The sequence below is a fragment of the Poromitra crassiceps genome (assembly GCF_964638095.1).
Source record: "Poromitra crassiceps genome assembly, chromosome: 7".
NCBI classification, from domain to species: domain Eukaryota; kingdom Metazoa; phylum Chordata; class Actinopteri; order Beryciformes; family Melamphaidae; genus Poromitra; species Poromitra crassiceps.
The window spans coordinates 47,486,408-47,508,015 of NC_139628.1; the positions used below are offsets into that span (position 1 = coordinate 47,486,408).

The following is a 21,608-nucleotide window of genomic DNA, read 5'->3' on the forward strand; positions in this document are numbered from 1 at the left end:
TGGGAATAAAATCGGGTCAAAGAATCACAAATGGAAGTTCTGTCTTTGTAACAGAGTTGGGGGCTATAATGTGGGCTTTATGGTGGGTAGAGGAAGTAAAACCAAGGCAGGTAATTATATGTTCTGATTCAGCTGCTGCTCTGTTTGCTTTAAGAGCAGGGAAGTCAAAAGCTCGACCTGATCTAGTGAATGAAATTTTGTTATTATTATATAGAATTGAGAAGAATGATTGTGTTGTAAAGTTTTGCTGGGTTCCGGGACACGTGGGAATAGAGGGAAATGAATCAGCAGACTCTGTAGCCAAAGAAAGCCTGAAAAGGGATGATATAGATGAAAATATTTCCCTGGGAAGAGTAGAACTCAGAGAGAAAATCAAGGGTGGAGTGGATGGAGAGTGGCAGGGTTATGGGAAAAGGAGGTGAAGGGGAGACATTTATTTTCATTACAAGCTCAGGTTAAAAAAACAAGTTTTTATTATTATGGATCCAGAAGGGATAGTGTTAAGATTTGCAGACTGAGGATCGGACACTGTGGGTAGAATCAGTGTTTGTACATTGTGGGAAAACATCCTAGTGGATTATGTGAGTGTGGATTGCAAGAAACAGTTAAGCATGTTTTCCTGGAATGTGCTAAGTATAAAAAAGAAAGGGAAATTTTGTTTAAAAGTTTGACAAGTCTAGGAGTAGCTTCCTTTTCCATTAAAGTTTTCTTTGGTCATAATAAGAGCCACCAGTTGATAATTAAAGCAGTGTTGCAGTTTCTGCATGAATCAGGACTGTATCAGAGAATATGAAGTGTGATTGAATTAGTTTGACCTGCGGAGGGCAGTAATACGCCTAGTAGCGTCCACACTGCCGGAAATCTAAAAGAAGAAGAAGAAGTTCGCGGACAGGCAAGGCAAGATGGCTACGTCTTGGTTGCATGGACCCTCCAGCATGCGACTTACAGAGGGTTTGGTGTCGGTTCTGAAAGAGCAGCGTCCAGAGTATTTGCCCTCTCTGTTGGCGAACTACAGAGAGCATGGCGTCTTCTCCACACAGGTACCGTAAGGTTCAGTAGAGCTGCTAACTGGGGAGGGGAGCTAACTTACCTGTTAGCTTACAGTCGCTGCACGGCTTTGTTGCTTTATATCCAGTGATGCTCAGCCCTTTTCATATCAAGGCCGCTCATTCCTTGTATGTGTGAATTATACTTGTCCAATAAAGCTGATTCTGATGAACGATACCGTCTTTCTTTATCAATCTGCAGGGTGCGAGTGCCGCCGGGGGTCTCGTGGGTTTCAGCAATGCCAAATTGGGCTCGAGCAAGACAAAGTGAGAAAATTCATGTTTAATCTTGTATTATCTTAATATTATGAAGTATTATCCTTTTACTTTTAATTATGTACTTATATGTTCATGTTTTAACATTTTGTGTTTTATGTTCATGTTATCCTCCTCACCGTCATTGACCTTTATGAGAACAGGTAATGTTGGCGTTCATAGCCATATGGATGGAGAGAACATGCCAAATTCTATTCAAAATTAATTCCATTTAATGTGACCTTGCTTATCAGCAAGTACACCTCATCAAATATGGACTTTCTCTTCAACTGGGCATCAGTTTCGCACAAGTTACTCAGGAAGTTATTACTTATTCAAAAAGTAATAAAATAACTTTACTTATGAAATAATTAGTTGCATTACTCATTACATTGTATTATTTTTGCTACCCCCTTCCGAAAAAGTGACATAAACCCAACCTGTTTAGCCAGCTCCTTTTAGAACTGAATCCACTTCATAATAAAGTGTATATTTCAACAATAATTAACCTTAGAGGAGGAGTCAACAATCAGCCAAACTGCATACTTTTTATTTATTTGCCTGCCTAGGGCAAAAAACGAATCGCGTTCTGGCAATGCAGTAGTATCGTATAGCCAGACCTATCTCCACGCTTTGTTTTAGCTCTGTGCCAGCACTGGAGAAAGTAATGCAGTAACTTGAAGTTACTTGGATTAACTGTAATATAATTACTGTTTTGGAAATTGTAATCTCTTACAATACTAGTTACTGGGGAAAGTAATACAATGACGGTAATGCATTACTGCCCAACACTGTTGGGCATACAACCGAGTGGCGCTCATCTTGAAATTTTATTGGAATTAGATTATATTACACGAGTGACAGTCAGAAGTCATGTTTTGCCAGGGTACCATTGCTGATGAGTAAAGCCACAATTCTGACTCTTCATGTCAGTCAGACATTTGAACGAAGTTTGGTGTGACTCTCTCTCTTCATACTAAAGAGGGGAACTTACCGGAGCCAGCCACCAGTGTTATGCAGAGAGGAGTGTGTATCATATCTCCCTCTGTGTGTGTGTGTGTGTGTGTCTGTATGTAGGTTTGAAGGTCTGTGCCTGCTCTCCATGCTTGTTAAGGACAGTTCCAGTGATCTGTTCCAACAGCACTGCCTCTCCTGGCTGCGTTCACTGCAGCAGGTCATACAGGTAAGAAGTTACTGCAATAGATGCTCCATTATTAAGCGGTGCAGCCACTTCTATTAAAGAGATGTGTGTGTTCGTCCGTGAGCACAGGAAGTAGCTTATATTAAAGTGAGGGGAAAAAACAACTTTTTTTCTTTTTGTGAAATCAGACATTCAGCACCCCCATATAGCCGGAATGGAACGATCCTTGTTTCATAACCACATTTTGCGACTATTCGACTGTGAGATTGGCAGTCAAATCAGGCTCCTTCTAACGAATCGTCGGGTAATTGGGGTCACCCCTAGCCTATTGTAATTCTGAATAGCAGAACTGCTTGGTTTGTCCAAGTAAAGCTCTTTAAATAAGGATTTTAATAAACATCTATGGGGAAATGAATAAAGAATTCACTTCCTCATGGGCAATCTCGCGATGACACACTATGGAGAGAGCGTCTCAAAGTTGAAACATGTACGTCCGCATAAAAAAAGTCTCCTTGCTTAGCCTCAACAGACGCCATCTAGTGTACTAAACCTGCAGCGCTTACTTGAAACTTCACGACCTGGGTGTGATTTTTATTACTTTCCCATTGCTGCTGCCAATCCCTCTGCTCTGCTCTCCTCTGTCCATCTCTTCTCTCCTCTGATCATCTCCTCTGTCCATCTCTTCTCTCCTCTGATCATCTCCTCTGTCCATCTCTTCTCTCCTCTGATAATCTCCTCTGTCCATCTCTTCTCTCCTCTGATCATCTCCTCTGTCCATCTCCATCCTGTCCTCCAGTCCCAGGCTCCCGTCCAGACCATCCAGCTAGCGGTGAGCATTCTGAGGGACTTGCTGCAGTACTCGGCCCAGCTAGCCGAGCTGGCCAGGGATGTCGGCATGAACTCCATCCTGGGCATCCTCACCTCTCTGCTGGGCCTCAAGACTGAGGTGAGCCACTAACTATGGACATGGCAAGATGGAGGCTTCATAATTAAGGCTGTCGTATGTAGGGAAGGGAATCGAGAAGCGGAACCATTTAGAACCGGTTTCAAATTGTCCAATTACTCTGAATCGTATGCCTCAGAACTGATCAATTCCTTTTATCAATGCCAGCATGTTTTTATGACAGTTGCGCGTTGCAAAAACTCAAGCGTCAAACTCTGCATCGACGCTGCTGGAAAACTTGGAAGGATAGCAAAAAGCAAGAAATGGTCCAAAGCGGGGCTTCAGTTCACAAAGAAAGATGACAACAGTGCTACTGTAACGGCTGTATTCAGTGGAATCATATGATCTATGTAGTATCCAAAAATTGGCACCAACCACCAGCCAAATGTTGGTAAAATATACAAGTGGCTGGTAGATTTGCTTCACTCACCAGCCAAAACAAAACAATGGTCTTATCTATGTATTGAGTGGCTGGTAACATTTGAACATTCACTAGCCAATCGGCCGGGGGACAAAAAAGTACATTTTGGACCGTGGATCTATAATACTAACTGCTATTTTCTGCTTGTCTGCCTGTGACCACAGTGTGAGCTGACAGCCATGGAGGGCATGACTGCCTGTATGACCTACTATCCCAGAGCTTGTGGATCCCTCAAGGTAAGAGAGACAGACAGACACTGTATACATACAGTATATCTATTTAGTTGTAGTCGTATATATTATATTTATACCATGGAGCTGGGTGAATACTCGATTCTCATTGGCTGCAGGGTGTCCATTATCTTTTGATAATGTACACCTAACTTAAGTAGTTACAGTCAAACGGTCTCTTCATTGTTCATAATCAATGCGCACATCAAATCAATCAATGGGGGGGGGGGGGGGGATCAAATTTTTTATCCCCCCGTTCCCCCATTTTTATTTTTTGTTTTTGCTCCAGGTGAAATGTTTTATGCTCACTCACGATTCAGCAGGTTGACTTGGTTCCAGGCTTAAAACTCGTTTATATGAGGATTTTTCTAACGGCGCTTTCACACCTACCCCGTTTGGTCCAGACTTTCGGACTTTTCAGTTTGGTCCGAACCAAAATGTCAGGTTTATATAAAATATAAAATACATTCTAATGTTCCTCTGAATGTATTCTTTTTTACATAGTATATTTTTAAAAAGAAATGATTTAGTAATGAAAAAGAACCAATAAGAGTACACCAAACCAATAAGGAGTATTGATAAGTGAGGGCTGCAAACAAGCTTCGCTGCACACCCTGGACAGCAGTAAAAAAAAAGTTCTGTCCAAACCCCCCCACCTGTGTGTGTGTGTGTGTGTGTGTGTGTGCGCTGTGTAGCAGTAGACCGTAGAACATGCCTTTTTACAAGTTAGTTATTATTTAGGGAAGAAGCCACTAAGTGACCATGTAAGGAATGTGCTGTCTTCCCTTATAGGACAAACTGGGAGCATACTTCCTCTCCAAAATGGACAGTTCCAACCAGAAGACACAAGAGGTTTGTGATCATCAGTTCAGATACATTTCTTGGCATGTTTTATTATATTTTCCTGATTAAAACTAACTATAACTTTCTTTCTTTCTCTCTCTCTCTCCCTCTCAGATGGCCTGTCAGTGTTATGGTCGCCTGCCCTGTCTTGGGGGAGTGTTGGAGAGAGGGGTGGGTGCCGGCAGAGCAGAGGCCTGGGCCAATCAGATTCACTGCTTGCTGGCCTCAGCCAATGGCCTGCTGGCTCAGATATACCAGGGTTCCGAATCAGGTACACTTTGGTATCAGGGAGTATGTATACGGCAATAAGTAAATGTTAACCCGACTAAGGCAATACTTTTATTAAGACACTGTCAGGTAAAGAACGTTTTCTCATGACCTTAACCGGAATAAGGTCCTAGTTGGAGTAAGCGTTAGTCGCATTATGGAAGTGCATTGTAGACCAGACATGAACTTCACCTGCAAAGATTGTAAATAATGTCCCGTCCTGACCGCAGCTGGCTGGTTCAAGTAGCTGCATGCATCAATGGTCTCAACAAAGACGTCCTCTAGCAGACAACCTCCAGCCTCTGTTAAAAAATAAGTCCCAACGTTTTGTCCCGAAACCAGTAGGAACATGAGAAAGGCTTTCAGGTTCAATTCAGGAGGGAAACTCCGACGTAGAACGTCATGTTGGGTGTGTCTGACGTAGAACGTCATGTGGGTTAGGGTTAGGGACTTCGTGTGGGTGTGCGTTTTCAGTCATTAATCAGACTATGCTCTGTATAACATGTCAAGCGTTTTCAAAAAATCTGGATTTTTAAAAATCATATTTACGCTTCAAAAATCATAAAAGTGGTCCTCATTTGTGAAGATTATCTTGCCGACTGACCACAAAGTTCGCCGTTTCATAAACCTTTGTTAGCCACCAACCTTATTTCAACCATTTAACCAAAAACCCCATTGACTTTTAAGACGAGGGGACCGGAAGTGCTAACATCCAAATCTTCCAGTACTCTATATCTGCTGCTAACCTGTAATGTGTTCAGCCAACAGGTGTTACCGTTGTAGCGCCACACAAAGACGCTCCCTCTTCATTTTGACATACAGTGTAAACAGTGCCAACTTGAACCAGTTGTTTTTGTTGCAGTTGTGTTCGGTGATGGAACGGTGACGACACAGTCAGAGTTGAAATATTAATTGAAGTTTGTGGTGACAGGTGGAACGGTGACGACACAGTCGGATTTGAAATATTAATTGAAGTTTGTGGTGACAGGTGGAACGGTGACGACACAGTCGGATTTGAAATATTAATTGATGTTTGCTGTGACAGATGCAACGGTGCAGTATGAGGGTCCGGGGGTGGAGCTGCCCTTCCGTTCTCTCGAACAATCGGATCCTCTCCTGCTGCTGCAGTTTCAGCAAAGATACACGGCCGTCTGCCTGGCACTCAAACACACACTCAGGTAGATCACACACACACACACACACACACACACACACACACACACACACACACACACACACACACACACACACACACACACACATCGATTTACAATGAAGATCCAGGAGCTAGACACATGTACTGTAGATGTAAGCCCTATTTTGTGTAGCCTGGTTAAAATCATCCTGATTTTGTGATCTCACATCCTGTTTCGCTCTACGTATCATTCTGGACCCCAAGCCTTCCACAGTGATTTCAGTGGGGCGGGAGACGGAGTACTTGCCCAACTCCTTCAGCCAATCAGCATCGCCAAATCCAGTCCCTCAACCAATCAGCGTTGTCTTTTCTACCGCGAAACTCTGCTGGTGCACACTCTTGTTCATGTTTATTGTTATTGTTTCTGCAATAACTGCACTTATGGCTGTGTACACTCTACAAACGTTAACATCCGTTAACATAACGTGAACATGGCGTCCTGATTGGCCGATTACGATGTCAACTACGAGGCAGGTCTCTGATTGGCCCGTGGACTTTGTTATTTCTGACAACACCTGCTGGAGGCCAGACGGATCCACGCAACCAAACAGAATTTGAGTTCATATGATCTAGATGGTTGACCAGGCTACATTTTGTGTGCTGTGGGGCAGTAACAATTTAGCTTATTAACACCTTTAAGTACCGGTAGTTGGTATTGAATAATGTTCCATGGCATTTAATGTCACCGCCTGCTTTGACCATTCCACCATTAGTGAGTATTGCAAAAATAATTGTACATAAGAGAATATAAAACGGGATGAACACCAAACCTACACGCATACATATGCAGAACTAGCTGAACATTTAAAAAGTTGAACAATGTTGATTAGGGATGCGCAATGATCAGCCTTAGAGCTGCTGGCTGCAGCTAAAAACAAACATGCAAGACTGTTCAGTGTTGTGATTAGAAACAGAAGCCAGTCCATCACTTGTTTCTGCTTGTGTCATCAGAGAGGATCCAGCCTCAGCTGTCCGCCTGCCAGTCAGACCACTACTCAACCTCGTGTGTCGAGCACTCGCCGTCAGCTGCAGGAGCATAGTGAGCGCACACGCACGCACACACACACACACACACACACACACACAGAGACACACACACACACACACGCAAACAAATACATATATATGAGACATTGAGAGCTATAAAGCAGTGGTTCTCAAAGTGGGGTCCGTGGACCTCCAGGGGTTCCAGGGCGTCCCCAGCAAAAAGGGGAATAGTTTATTTTAGTTATAATTCCATCCATAAGTAACACAATGACAGAATGTATGACTGTTTTGCTCATGGGTTTCATACACTTTCTGTAACAAAACATCTAAAAGCAAGAATCTTATCAGATGGGACAAATGATCATCCTACTTAAAACAAGCGTGAATTCGCTATTATGTCAGGCAGCATGTGTGTTACTGATGACATCACTGATGACGTCATCTGGCCGCCAGGCAGCTGGCTGCCGGCCACTGATAACGCCAGCCTTCGCCCGAGTGATTGTGATGTCATCAGTGAGCGATGTCATCAGTGATGATGTCACACTTTGTCCTCAGGGTTGTTAGACAGAGCCAGATGTAGGCCGACAGCCACTGCCTGCCTTTTTCTTTTAAATTTGCATGCAGTTCCTTCGACCTCATGGTGTGTGCGTGTGTGTGTGTGTGTGCGTCTGTCAGAATGTAACAGGAGACGGAGGTTTGAGGCTTCTGGTGTTGCCCTCCATACACACCAACACACTGGAGGTGCTGTCAGCTCTCATCACAGCGTGAGTAACTGACACACACACGTTTTCTGAGATCATGAAAGTGATGCCAAAACATTACAGTATATGTTTTAACTGCACATTAGTACTAGAAGTGCGCTTAGAGAGCGCAGCCCCTCCGCCAATACCCCACCACACTTGTTTACAGTTATGTTGCTAGCAGAAACAGACATAATTGCTTATTCAAATATTTGTTGCAAATGCAGAATATAACAATGTCAGTGGTGTGTGTGTGTGTGTGTTGCAGTGTGCGTAGTGGTATGGTCCAGTACTCCACTGTGCTCCAGAGGCTGTTGTCCCAAACACTGTCTGCCTGGACGCCCCTCAATGAAGCCACCCTGGGACAGCAGAGAGCCTTCAGGTACATCGGGCTTATAGTCCGTAACATTTATTTTTTGCACCAAATTATGGAGAGTAGTATCGATAAGATTATCGATAAGTATCGAGAAACAGTACCGGTACCGGAACCGATATATCGATAAAATCCAAACGATACCCATCCCTACCTGACCATTGACTGTATATAATCCCAGCACGCAAAATTTCTAGTTCTTATAATAAGCTGAAATATCCTTTTGGGAATTACATTTTACACTTGACATTTTATTGACATTTTGTTTCGTTTTAACAAAATGTAACGGCTCCCTTCCTCCCACAGCTCAGTGCGGGTATCGGTCTACAGAACCTTAGAGGTCTGGGTCCAGGTGGGCGGAGCCTCCACCAGCATCCTTCACGGAAGCCACACCCACTCAGAACTCCTGTTTGGCCACCTCCTGGGTGACATCACGCCAGGGGCCGAGTCTGTCAAGGTGAGCTCACCCGGAGTTTGTCCGTGCAAGGGCCAAGTCTCTGAAGATGTATGTGCGTCAATACATGAACCCCTTTACCTGTGCCCGTACCCGTGAATTTATAGAAGCATATTTTGAACCTGTTCGTTCTTTGTGATTGGCTGTTCCTCCAGCTCCGGCCGGGCCTGTCGGCTGATTTGCTGGTGCCTCAGCATGTGAAGCCCGGCCCTCGTAGTCGGACAAAGGCATTGGCTACAGTGGATGGGCCTTCACTGCAGAGGAAAGGAGATCTTTTGGCCAATCAGGACACTTGCTTGTCAGCCCTCAGCGGTGAGATGTGGCTTAGACCTATATAGTTTGCAACACTGCTTTTTCACCTAATATTTATTTTGTGAGTGCAACATTTCTAGTCAATCTAATTCATGTTGTGTTATTGCATGTTGAATAATTGAATTTGAGCTGGTTTCTTTAAATCTTCACATCTTTCTATCTTTACAGCATTGAGACAGATCATATTGACCAGTGGTACACTACTGAAGGATGACATACACAAGGTACTTTGAGAGAGAGATAGTGTGTGTGTGTGTGTGTGTGTGTGTGTGTGTGTGTGTGACGTGCGTGCGACGTGCGTGCATGGGCTCCAGTGTAACATACCTCTCTTCTCCACAGCGTCTGCATGACGTGGTGCTGCCGCTGTGTGTGCGTCTGCAGCAGCAGGCCAGCAGCAGCGCCGCATGGGACTCTGCGGGCGGGGTCAGCGGTCCGTACAGCAGCGCCCCCGCTCGACGAGGACTCTACAGGTATTACCTTTTCCAATTTAGGTTGTCATTCATTTCGGCAGGAATTATATTTTCCACATTTTCTTCCTCCATACCAATCACACCCCTGAACTCAGATTCTTGGCTCCTTTAGATTAGATGAAACATTATAGTTCGCTAAGAGTAAATTAGGTCATTGCATTAGCAAACAGTAATAGGCTAAAGCAAAATAAAATCTAAATAAGAATATTATATGCACAGCACATATGAGCACATTTTCTGCAGGTTGATGTTGTAATTGTCTTTCTGTGTGGATCTGCAGACTGCTGCTTGCTCTGGTCCTGGTACCTTCACCCCGGTGGCCGCCACCACTGACCTGTGCTGTGTCCATCCTCAGCCGCGGACGCACCGACCGAAGCGTCAAGGTAGGTGACTGACAGAGAGAGAGAGAAAGGGCGTGTGTGTGTAGAGCTGCAAGGATTAGTTGATCGTCAGAAAATTAATCGACTACTAGTTTGATAACCGAGTTGTGAGTCATTTTTAAAGATTAAAAAAAGCCCAAATTCTCTGATTCCAGCTTGTAAAATGTAGCCTTATGTAGGTTATTCAGGACTGTCCGGGATGCTTGATTTGCTGGTCGATGTAGGCGGCAGGACTAATCCAACCAATAGGGCTGTCCCGTCATCGACTACCTAATTGTGTCTATTTGCATAATGTGCATTGATGCGGTTGTGGAAATCAAAAGGAAGAGGCGGAAGCACACAAAAAACGAGAAACCACACTAAATAGGTGATGTCATGTTTTTTTTTTGCCTGGTGAGGGGTTCTCATTGGCCTGCCAGGCTTGCACAATTACAGGGGAAACACAATCGTGTTTGACCGTTAACTAGCTGTTCAAAGTTTTACGCTCAGACCACAACTGCATGATACTGATTGAATGTGTCTGTGCCTCCCCCTCCCAGGTCTCTTCATTCTGCACCGAGGCTCTGACTGTCTGCAACGGCCTCCTCCATCCCCGTACTCCCTCCATCTGCCTGCCCTTACCACCTCTCACCATCAAACCCACCCCTACTGCCCCGGGCCAGGGCCCCTCCTCTGGACTCAGTCTGCCCACCCTGCTGGGGGGGCCCTCCTCTGCCTCCCCCTTTCCCACTCGGCACTCCCTCAGCCTGGGCCCCGGTGCCCTGCTCGGATCCCTTGACAACCACCTGTCCCTGGTTCCTGGAGGGCTGTCAGGCCAGGCACCCACCCCAGGAGAGATGCTCCTGTCCCCCCACGCCCACCACCAGGCGGACCTAGCCGGGCTGGGCCCTCCGGAGGGGAAGAGACCCGTGTTCGTCCGCTACGATAAGGAAGAACCAGAGGATGTGGAGCTCTCGCTGGGCAGTGACTCGGACGACAGCGTGGTCATCGTTCCTCCAGGGTTCATCCGGGATTACTTGGCATCACGCAGCCAGCAGGACGAACCGGCCGTGACGACACACTCAACACAGAACATCTCCATTACACCAGGTGGCACTAGCGCCCCGTTACCCATCATTACGTCAGTGGAATCCGTAGTGACCGGGGTTTCCACCACAACGCCTACGGCGACAATGGACGGGGTCTCTCTCCCAAACGACCTCCCCAGCTCTTCCTCCCTCCTCACCGCGTCCACCACAGGCCCTGTCAACTCCTTCCCTCCTTCCAGCACCCCTCTGGTCTCCCTCGTTCCACCTCTGAACTCCACCACCGGTCTTGCAGCTCCACCCGCTGGCGCGGGGGAGTCGTTGCCGGGCGGAGCCCAACTCCAGCAGATGCTGATGCAGCCTTCCGCGCCGGCCCAGCCCAGTTCCATGGGTCTCCAGCTGCCAGCGTACATGTTGAACCAGCAGGGGAGAACTCACATGCACCAGCCGCCGCCCGCCAAAGAAGACTCGGCCATCATCAACATCAACAGCTCAGACGACGAAGAGGAGGAGGAGGAGGACATAGAAGATGAAGATGAGCTGGGTGAGGAAGAAGAGGAGGAGGAGGGGTTGGAGGAAGATGAGGATGAGGAAGAGGTTGGTTGTTAATACTGTTGTTTATATCCTTATATCTGTTAATATCTTTGATTTGTTTTATATAATTTATATCAGAGTTTTTCCAAAGTGGGAGGCGGGCCTCCCCAGCGGGGCTCCAAGCAGTTTCAGGGGAGGCTCAGTGAATGGAAGTGAAAAAATCTTACATTAGTTGGTTATCAAAAGGAGATCACAAAGAATAGCCTAAATGTGTGTGATTTGGTTATAGATATTTCAGAAATACAGTAGTTTTGGAGAATTCTTCCCACTTTCCCAGAGTCGGAGACAGATCTTTTTCATGCATTTGATGTAGGCTGAAGTATGTGAAACAGCAATATCAGGCTATCTTGGCTCAATTGTTTAGTGTCTATGGGATCAAATATCATAATCAAGATCCCCTAGGCATCCAGGAATTGAGCGAGAGGAGCGCCTTTTTCCAAGCTTTGTTGGCCCACAGTCTCAGACTTTGAAAAACCCTGCTTTCTACTGTATCTTATATTTGTTTATATCTTGTATATTTCTTCTAATTCATCATATGTACGTTACTTGTGCACCAACCACACCAAGTCAATTTCCTTGTACAATATGCGCAAACATACCTTGGCGAAATAAATAATTCTGATTCTGATTCAGGAAGGGAGCGATTTTCCCGAAGAAGAGTTTTACGACGAGTTTGAGGACGAGTACGACGAAGACGCGGACGAGCTGGAGGACGAGGACGAAGAGGAGGACGGGGACATTCCTCCACTAGAGGGAGCCGAGGACAGGTATAAGATGTCTTATACTGTGTGTTTAATATCCATGCAAAACTGCTATCTATGCTTATGCACTTCAATATTTTGCACTTTAAATTTGAGCCAGATGATTCTCGGTCCTATCCACACGTGTATTTGACTATTTTTATTCTTTACTTTTCTTTTTATTCTTTTTTTACCTAAATACCTTTACGTGTGGTCTGTGTGATTTTTTGTGTTTTTCTAAGGGACACCCCACTGTACAACAATGCTGATTTATTTGACACATAATCTCCCCACATATCCGAAAACTGTAAACCCTTTTGCAGACATTTATTTCAGTTTGACAGTTATTGAAAGTTGATTTGAGGACCAGTGATGTCATTCATGCACAAATGGCATCACTGGTCCACAGCTTAAATCAAATCAACCCTCAATAGAGAGCCAAAGTCTCCGCCTACTTCCTGCTTCTGCTACGAACCAGACGCGGAAAAAATATGAATTGTGGTGAACGGCGTTTATCCCGTTTGAATTGTGCCATGAAGTCCACATGTAAATTTGGTCAATTTAAAAGATAACTTTGCATGTCAAGAAAGTCGCAGTTTGTTGTAAAGCCGAAACATAACGTTTAGTTTTGTATGAAACCGCTCAATCAACATGTCTCGCACGACAATACGTCACACCAACACCAACATGGCCTGACGGGAGAGATGTCTCTTATGCGACTGGTTGTGTCGTCTTTCTGATTTATAACAAACATCATGTGTACCTCGTGGCGCAATTCAAATGGGATCAAAACATTTTTGTCTCTTGCCATTAACCACCATGTTTTTTCCCCCGCGGCTGGTTTGCATAGGGCCCAACCGGAAGAGGGAGGACTTTGGCTGTCTAGAACCGTCAAACTAAATGAATGTCTGCAGATCTGTTTGCAGTTTTCAGATATGCGGGGAGATTATGTGCAAAATAAACCAGCATTGTTTTTCGGTGGACTTCTCCTTTAAGCTCTTGCACCCCAATTCCAGTGTAGTTTCTACTGCAAATGCTAGATAAACTGACTCTGAATTCACCGACTCCTGACAGGAGGGGAGAGGAGGTGAAGGCTCTCCGGGGGGCGGCGGCTAACGGAGGCGCGGAGGGGGGCATCGAGGAGCTCCAGGCCAACAGGTCTCTGCTGAGGCTGCAGGAGGTGGAGAGCATCGGCGTCCTGGAGGAGGCCAGGGAGGGAGAGGAGGACGAGGAGGAGGAGGAGAGTGAGAGGATGGACGACCCCTCCATGCCCCAGGTCAGATAACAAAGAGAAAGTGTTCTGTGACTTGTGCGAGACGAGAGATGCAGTTGATTGAGCTCGAAACATCAGTGTCTGGTTGGCTGACAACAAATTGCCCTTACACCTGGGCAAAATGCAAGCAATTTTATTTGGTTCTAAATTTAAAATGAGAAGATCTGTTTTTATCGTCACAGCACAGGGGTCTGTTATAATGTCTATAATGTCCACAGTAAAATACCTGGGCTGCAGACGTGATAGTGTCCTGTCACGGGAGGACATGGCACTTCAAGTTTTAGAAAATGTGCATAAAATAAATCTAGTTCTTAGCCAGGAAATCAAAGTCTCTGGATGTCTCTACCTTGAAGACACTGGCAGTGGCTCTGAATCCAATTCCAAAGTAATTTTGACTATGCCTGCACAAGCTTTTTTTTTTATATATATATAATTTTGCTCCATGACCTTTTGGATCTTATATTTATCTTGTAACACTATGACATTTTCTTGTCATCCATTTTATGTAAAGTACTTTGAATTGCCTCTGTGCGTGAGATGTGCTATATACCAATAAACTTGCCTTGGCCAGATCCTGTGCGTCACCGGAGAGAGCGAGAGGATGGACGACCCCACCATGCCCCAGATCCTGTGTGTCACCGGGGGGGCGCTGGAGGAGAGAGAGGACACAGAGGAGGAGGAGGTGGAGGGAGGTGGAGGGAGAGGAGAAGGTAGGTCTAGGCAATGTAAGGGCTCATGTACAGCCAGCTGGTCCTTATTGGAAAATAACCCCACGACAGGCTGACTCAGGCCCCGACGCGATAGCGGAGATGCCTGCCTGAAGGGGGTTCTTTTCCAATAACGACCAGCTACGGCTACTTAACTAAAGTGTGATCACTGTAAATTGATGTCTTTTTCTGATCTTACCAGACTGTTCTAGCTGTTCTATTATTTGCCTTTACCCACTTAGTCATTCCTGATGAAAATCTCATTGTGTAAATATTTTGTGAAAACACCAACAGTCAGGGAAAGAAACCTGTCTTTGCATTTTATTTAATTTTTTTGATCACGGTTTAAAAAAAATTGCTTGTGACATCTCATATGTGACTTTGACTTATCGTGTGTATCACCATTTAGCCTAACAATACCGAGATATATATCATGTGTATCACCTTTAGCCTAAGAATAGCGAGATATATATCATGTGTATCGCCTTTAGCCTAACAATAGTGAGATATATATCGTGTGTATCACCTTTAGCCTAACAATAGTGAGATATATATCGTGTGTATCACCTTTAGCCTAACAATAGTGAGATATATATCATGTGTATCGCCTTTAGCCTAACAATAGTGAGATATATATCGTGTGTATCACCTTTAGCCTAACAATAGGGAGATATATATCATGTGTATCGCCTTTAGCCTAACAATAGTGAGATATATATCGTGTGTATCACCTTTAGCCTAACAATAGTGAGATATATATCGTGTGTATCACCTTTAGCCTAACAATAGTGAGATATATATCGTGTGTATCACCTTTAGCCTAACAATACCAAGATATATATCATGTGTATCACCTTTAGCCTAACAATAGTGAGATATATATCATGTGTATTACCTTTAGCCTAACAATACCGAGATATATATCATGTGTATCACCTTTAGCCTAACAATACTGAGATATATATCATGTGTATCACCTTTAGCCTAACAATAGTGAGATATATATCATGTGTATCACCTTTAGCCTAACAATACCAAGATATATATCATGTGTATTACCTTTAGCCTAACAATACCGAGATATATATCATGTGTATTACCTTTAGCCTAACAATACCGAGATATATATCATGTGTATCACCTTTAGCCTAACAATAGTGAGATATATATCATGTGTATCACCTTTAGCCTAACAATAGTGAGATATATATCATGTGTATTACCTTTAGCCTAACAATACCGAGATATATATCATGTGTATTACCTTTAGCCTAACAATACCGAGATATATATCATGTGTATCACCTTTAGCCTAACAATACTGAGATATATATCATGTGTATCACCTTTAGCCTAACAATAGTGAGATATATATCATGTGTATCACCTTTAGCCTAACAATACCGAGATATATATCATGTGTATTACCTTTAGCCTAACAATAGTGAGATATATATCATGTGTATTACCTTTAGCCTAACAATACCGAGATATATATCATGTGTATCACCTTTAGCCTAACAATAGTGAGATATATATCATGTGTATCACCTTTAGCCTAACAATAGCGAGATATATATCATGTGTATCACCTTTAGCCTAACAATAGCGAGATATATATCATGTGTATCACCTTTAGCCTAACAATAGTGAGATATATATCATGTGTATCACCTTTAGCCTAACAATAGTGAGATATATATCATGTGTATCACCTTTAGCCTAACAATAGTGAGATATATATCATGTGTATCACCTTTAGCCTAACAATAGTGAGATATATATCATGTGTATCACCTTTAGCCTAACAATAGTGAGATATATATCATGTGTATCACCTTTAGCCTAACAATAGTGAGATATATATCATGTGTATCACCTTTAGCCTAACAATAGCGAGATATATATCATGTGTATCACCTTTAGCCTAACAATACCGAGATATATATCATGTGTATCACCTTTAGCCTAACAATAGTGAGATATATATCATGTGTATCACCTTTAGCCTAACAATAGCGAGATATATATCGTGTGTATCACCTTTAGCCTAACAATAGCAAGATCTGATTTTGGATCTGTATGGCCCAGCCCTAGAAGAAGGAGCACCGCAGGAGGAGCAGGGACCATGGGAGCAGGAAGCCAGTGAGACTGAGCTGACTGCCTCAGAGGAAAATCCAGCCAATCAGAAACAACAGGTAGGTCCAAATGTACTGCACTTAGACTACCGTCGTGTGTAAGATTTTGCCAGAAACTTTGCTTAAAAAACATAAAAAAAGTAACTAAAATGATCAATTCACCTTATGCAGCCCCGCCCACTTGACCCATTGTATCATGACTTCCTGTTCAAAATGCCGGCTGTTTTCTTTAACAGGAGCAGGTGACCGAACCTACACAGGAAGCCAGTGTGAGTGACAGCCAGCCGTCCAATCAGGAAGAGGAACAACCTGTGGCCAAGCGAGACAGCGACTCACCACACACCGATCCAGAAACCTCCACAGCCCTCAGTGAGAAAGAGGGAGAGGAGACGGATGGAGAGAAGAGGGGAGGAGAGGAGAGAGAGGCAGAGCAGCTGCAGGAGGGAGGAGGAGGAGGAGAGGGGGAGGGAGGAGATGGGCAAGGAGTGAAGAGGAAGCGAGAGGAGGAGCAGAAGGAGGAAGAGGTGGAGCAAGGCACTGAGAAGAAAAAGGTAAGTCTTTCCTGCACAATCAGCCATGGGCTTGCTAGACTTACTCTTCTAAGGGTGTGTTCACACCCTGTGTCACAACATACCAATAAATGCAGCATTGTGGTGCTACAGAGATGCCCCGGGCTACAAATCATATTCTCCAGACAATGCTTATTTGGTACAGACCCCAGCAAAAATCACATCACATTTGATATGTATTATATTTGTTTCAGTGAAAATGAAATACAATTACCATTCCCACTAAAATCGTATCGCAATATCTGTCAGTATAATCGCAATATGACGTCTTTCTTTTTTTGCATATCGTGCAGCTACACAGCGTATTTTTCCTGCAGTTTGTTAAGTTGTCATCCTCTCCTTGTGATCACTTTGTTTTAAAGCAGCTACGAGCAACTTTTTCGATTGTTATTAAACAGTATAAATTTAATATCAATGCATCACATCTTACCTCTAATAGTCGACGAGACCAAAGCCGTGTGTATCTGAGATTGCTCCCTTAGGTGATTATTAAGTCTATAGTCTGTCTAAACTCGCGCCAACAGGGGGCTCTCTAGAGCGACCGGACCGGGTAACCCGGAAGTGAAACGCGGAAGTGAAACCAGGAAGTGAAACGCAGCTGCCTTCCTACGCCGTTTACGCTGCCTAGCAACATAACATAAACAATGTGAACGCCACGCATACTCGCGGGAACATCTCTCGTTATATTCTAACAGGTTTTTTGGAAGTTATTTTGTGGTTATGGCCGAAGTGGCTGCTGCAAACCGTTTCATTTCACTTCCTGATCTGCCCTGGCTACAGACACACTAACACTGGCCGATTCACTCGGGGTTCAAGCGAGACTACTCTGCGTTGGTCCGCGGAGACTATTAGAGGTAAGATGTGATGCATTGATATTAAATTTATACTGTTTAATAACAATCGAAAAAGTTGCTCGTAGCTGCTTTAAGTCTTGATCTCTTGAATGTACCGAGCAAAGAAAAATGTGAACGCTATTATAAATTACAGAGCACCTGCTGCGCCTGCACCATCTGACCGAAGCCGACTGTGCCCATAGGTCATCCTACGGCCTCGTCTGTTTATTTATTTTTATTTTGATGTTTTCGGTGCGTACCACCATGCCTGAAAAAAGTTCTAGTGGAAACACTGCAGTGTTTTTCGTTGTGTTTTTTCATTATTTCTTACCAATGTCCTCTGTCTGTCTGTGTGTGTGTGTCTCGTCTCAGCGTGGTGAAGAAGAAATGGCCGTAATGTTAGCCGATTTTATCGCCTGTCCGCCTGATGATGAAGACGGTGCCTCCGGATCCAACCGCTCATAAACAAGGCCGAGCCAAACCGGGCCGATCCACTCGCCACTGGCCTGGGAACAGGAGCTCTACACTCGTCTATTCTGGCCTGAGAACGGAAGACTTTTCAATAGAGAGACACCTCAACTTCCAGTCACTTCCTGTATCTGTTTCGCCACTACCACGCCCCCCTTAGGAGACTGGTCAGTCAATGAAGTTCCATACCATTGACAGACAGCTAATCACAAGCTGATAGCCACGCCCATTTAGGAGACCAGAAGAGTATCATTTCTTACTTTTTTTTACGCAGCCTGTGAGTGGCATGTGTCTAAATGATCCGTCTCTGGATAGATCAACTGTGCAGAGAGCCAAAATCACACCCTCTTCCTGGTTGGGCATACGAACCAAGGGAGTTCATCCGCCATTTATTTTTCAGACAATTTGTAAAATGCTTATGAAAATAGTTTTACTTGGTCAAAGCTTGCAAATATAGCTGAATCGCTTGGACCAAGTAAAACTATTTTATAAGCATTTTACAAAATGTCTATGGTAAATAAAATGGCGGGTGAAATCCCTCGGTTCGTATGCCTTACCCCGCAAGTGGGTGTGACTTTGGACTCTCTCTGTTTCAGCTGGCCTCAGCATCTTAATGTGTACACCCATCCTCTCAGTCACACCTTGTCTCTGATGATGCCTTATTTGCATCCAGGCTGTCTGGTATTGCAGTGAAAATTTGCATTCATAGAGTAGAGTCCCGCCCCCTTTTTGCTCTTTGCTCCAATAACAGTTGAGTCAAGCTTGCAGCAGCCTATGGAGCCGGCCTAGAGTGCGTGATGTCACAATTCACTCTAGCAGACTTCCCAGGCTGCACTTACTAAATTCACACATTCACTAGATACATCACACCCTTTAGCTACTTCTGCTGCTCACATTACCCAGCAGTAGCAACAGTAACTAACTATGGGGGAGGGACTTGGGATCACTCAATTAAGTCCTAATTTCTGCTCTGCTCTTTGAACAGCAAACTCTTTTCTTTGAGCCTCAACCTCGTTAAGGCCACTGTCTAAAATGAAAGAAAAAACACTTGAGTGTTTTTTTCTTTCATTTAGACAGTGGCTGGTAGGAACAAATATTTCATGTTCATCGTTCAAATAACGATTTGCCTTTAGTGATTGGAGAAACATAATTATGTGAGTTAGTGTATATCTTGACATTTAAACATTCTAACACTCGGCAACATTCTAGAACTATCTTGTATCTCCTTGTTCATTCTTTGGATCTTGGTCTTTGATCACAATGTTGATATTACACTTGTAAAAACGTGGCCTACAGTTTTTGTTCCTTTCAAAATTTTTGCCAACTTCCTTTCTGGGCTGTTGTGATATTTGGTGATTTTCTTTTCAGTTGGTTTAAATGTGTCAAAAGTCAGAATTCTGAGAATAAATTCTGACTTTAATCTCTGAATTCTGACTTTGAACTCAGAATTCTGAGTTTGAGTTCTGAGTTTGAACTCAGAATTCTGACTTTGAACTGGGAACTCGGATACATTTTTCACATGGCCCTATCCTCTTCCGTACTGAAGGAAACTGGCTACTGGGAGGTTTTTCGTCTTTATCACTACCCCTAGCACTAGTCTTTGTGTGCAGCAGCACATACTAACTGACAGTTGGTGTTTGAAGGAGATCTATTTGTGTTGATACGGTTTGGTCTCTTCTTATAACATCTTGTATGCTTTTTGTTTTTGCCATTTTGTCATTATCCTTTGTTACAAAAGACATAAACGACATGTACACCAAACTGTTGAGACGTTTCTTCACACTTCACATCTGCTTTCATCATGTTTTAAATGCTACTTTCAAGTTGGTTTGCTGTGGTCTTGATCTACGTTGTTGCACCACCTTCTGGCTTTTCTTCTTGTTAGATGTACTTTATCTATCTAGTTTTGCCTTCAATTCATCAGAGTATGAATGCAGACTTTTTCAGTTTGATATGAGCTCTTTAAGCCCTTGGGGAAAGAAATTCATACATGCCTTTTTTCCCTTGTTTTCTTTTGACCACTGCCACTCTCTTCCTGTCTCAAAAGTGTAATCCTGGCTTCCTTAACACCGGTGCTTCTCAATCTTTTTCACATCAGCAACCCCTAAACTGACACAAATTAGACCACGGACCCCCATTTGATCCGATTTTGTCCCAGGGTCCCCCATCTGATAAGACTTATGCTTTTAGATGTTTTATGACAGAAAGTGTATGAAACCCCATGACCAAAATAATCATACATTCTGTCATTGTGTTACTTGGATGGGATTATAGTGGGGGGAAGAGATTCCCCTTTTACCTGGGGATCCCCTGGACTCCCCTCAAAGACCCCACTTCGAGAACCACTAACCACGAGATGGTTAGTGAGTGTTTTATATTGTTTGATAAATACCTATTAATGCTACAGTTCATGTTTATATAATGTATTTAGAAAGCGTTTAGTTATGCGGTATTTTGTGTGATCTCATCTAAAGTGAGGACTGTCAAAGCATTTACAAATGAGATTGAAAGGCTAGCAATACCTAAAGTACCATCCCATTCCCAACAGTATCTCAAGACAATAAAGCCCCCCCCCCCCCAATATACTGTATATATAACCCCATATGAGCAAGAACCCACCCTGTGACCCCTGGCAGTGGCGCCGGAACGAGTTTGCAATTAGGGGGACAAAAGCAGGAAGGGAGTCTTGCCGGCGCCCGTAAAAAAAATTATATTTAGAGGAATATCTCATTTTAAATTGACATTAGGTATGTAGTAGTGATGTCATTATTCAATATTTTCTCCTTTTCTCACTCACTTGGTGACCTGCTCTCTATTTAGGTCGTTTTACAATTACACTACAACAGACAGCAACACAGGCAGAAACACTGAACAGAGTCTGTCTCTCAGGTGTAATAATCCCACAACGATCATGGCTTTAACAAGCATCACAGGCTGTGTAAACAGTGTAAAGTGGGCTCTCTGTAACTTGATCCCCAGAAGCTGCCGAAAGCGAAAGCCGAGCAGCGGGTGGGGGCGGGGGGGAGTGCTCTCGTGCACTGCTGCGGATTCTCCTTTTTTCCCCCACTCTCATATTTAGGGGGACAAAATGTCCCCTTGTCCCCCTGCTTCCGGCGCCCGTGATCCTTGGGCTCTTCTGGCTGCTCCTCTGTCTAGACTGAAAGGAAAAGATGATTGGGATTTTGAGTGGTTGACCAGTTATAT

The 21,608-nt window shown here is 43.9% G+C and overlaps 1 protein-coding gene across 1 annotated transcript; it reads left to right on the forward strand.

Annotated features, from left to right (window-relative positions):
* Positions 1–902: 902 nt before the first annotated feature.
* pelp1 (proline, glutamate and leucine rich protein 1) lies at positions 903–20,154 on the forward strand (the record flags this gene model as incomplete). The annotated part of the gene is made up of 23 exons (XM_083640153.1): positions 903–1,040; positions 1,249–1,313; positions 2,379–2,484; positions 3,239–3,388; positions 3,971–4,042; positions 4,829–4,888; positions 4,994–5,150; positions 6,192–6,324; positions 7,293–7,380; positions 8,004–8,092; positions 8,337–8,450; positions 8,748–8,898; positions 9,051–9,207; positions 9,376–9,431; positions 9,547–9,677; positions 9,958–10,060; positions 10,597–11,679; positions 12,310–12,443; positions 13,491–13,692; positions 14,261–14,362; positions 16,457–16,594; positions 16,771–17,085; positions 18,309–20,154. 23 exons carry the CDS (start codon positions 903–905, stop codon positions 18,399–18,401), a joined length of 3,837 nt encoding a protein of 1,278 aa, XP_083496279.1. The 3' UTR covers positions 18,402–20,154.
* Between the last annotated feature and the right edge of the window lie 1,454 nt (positions 20,155–21,608).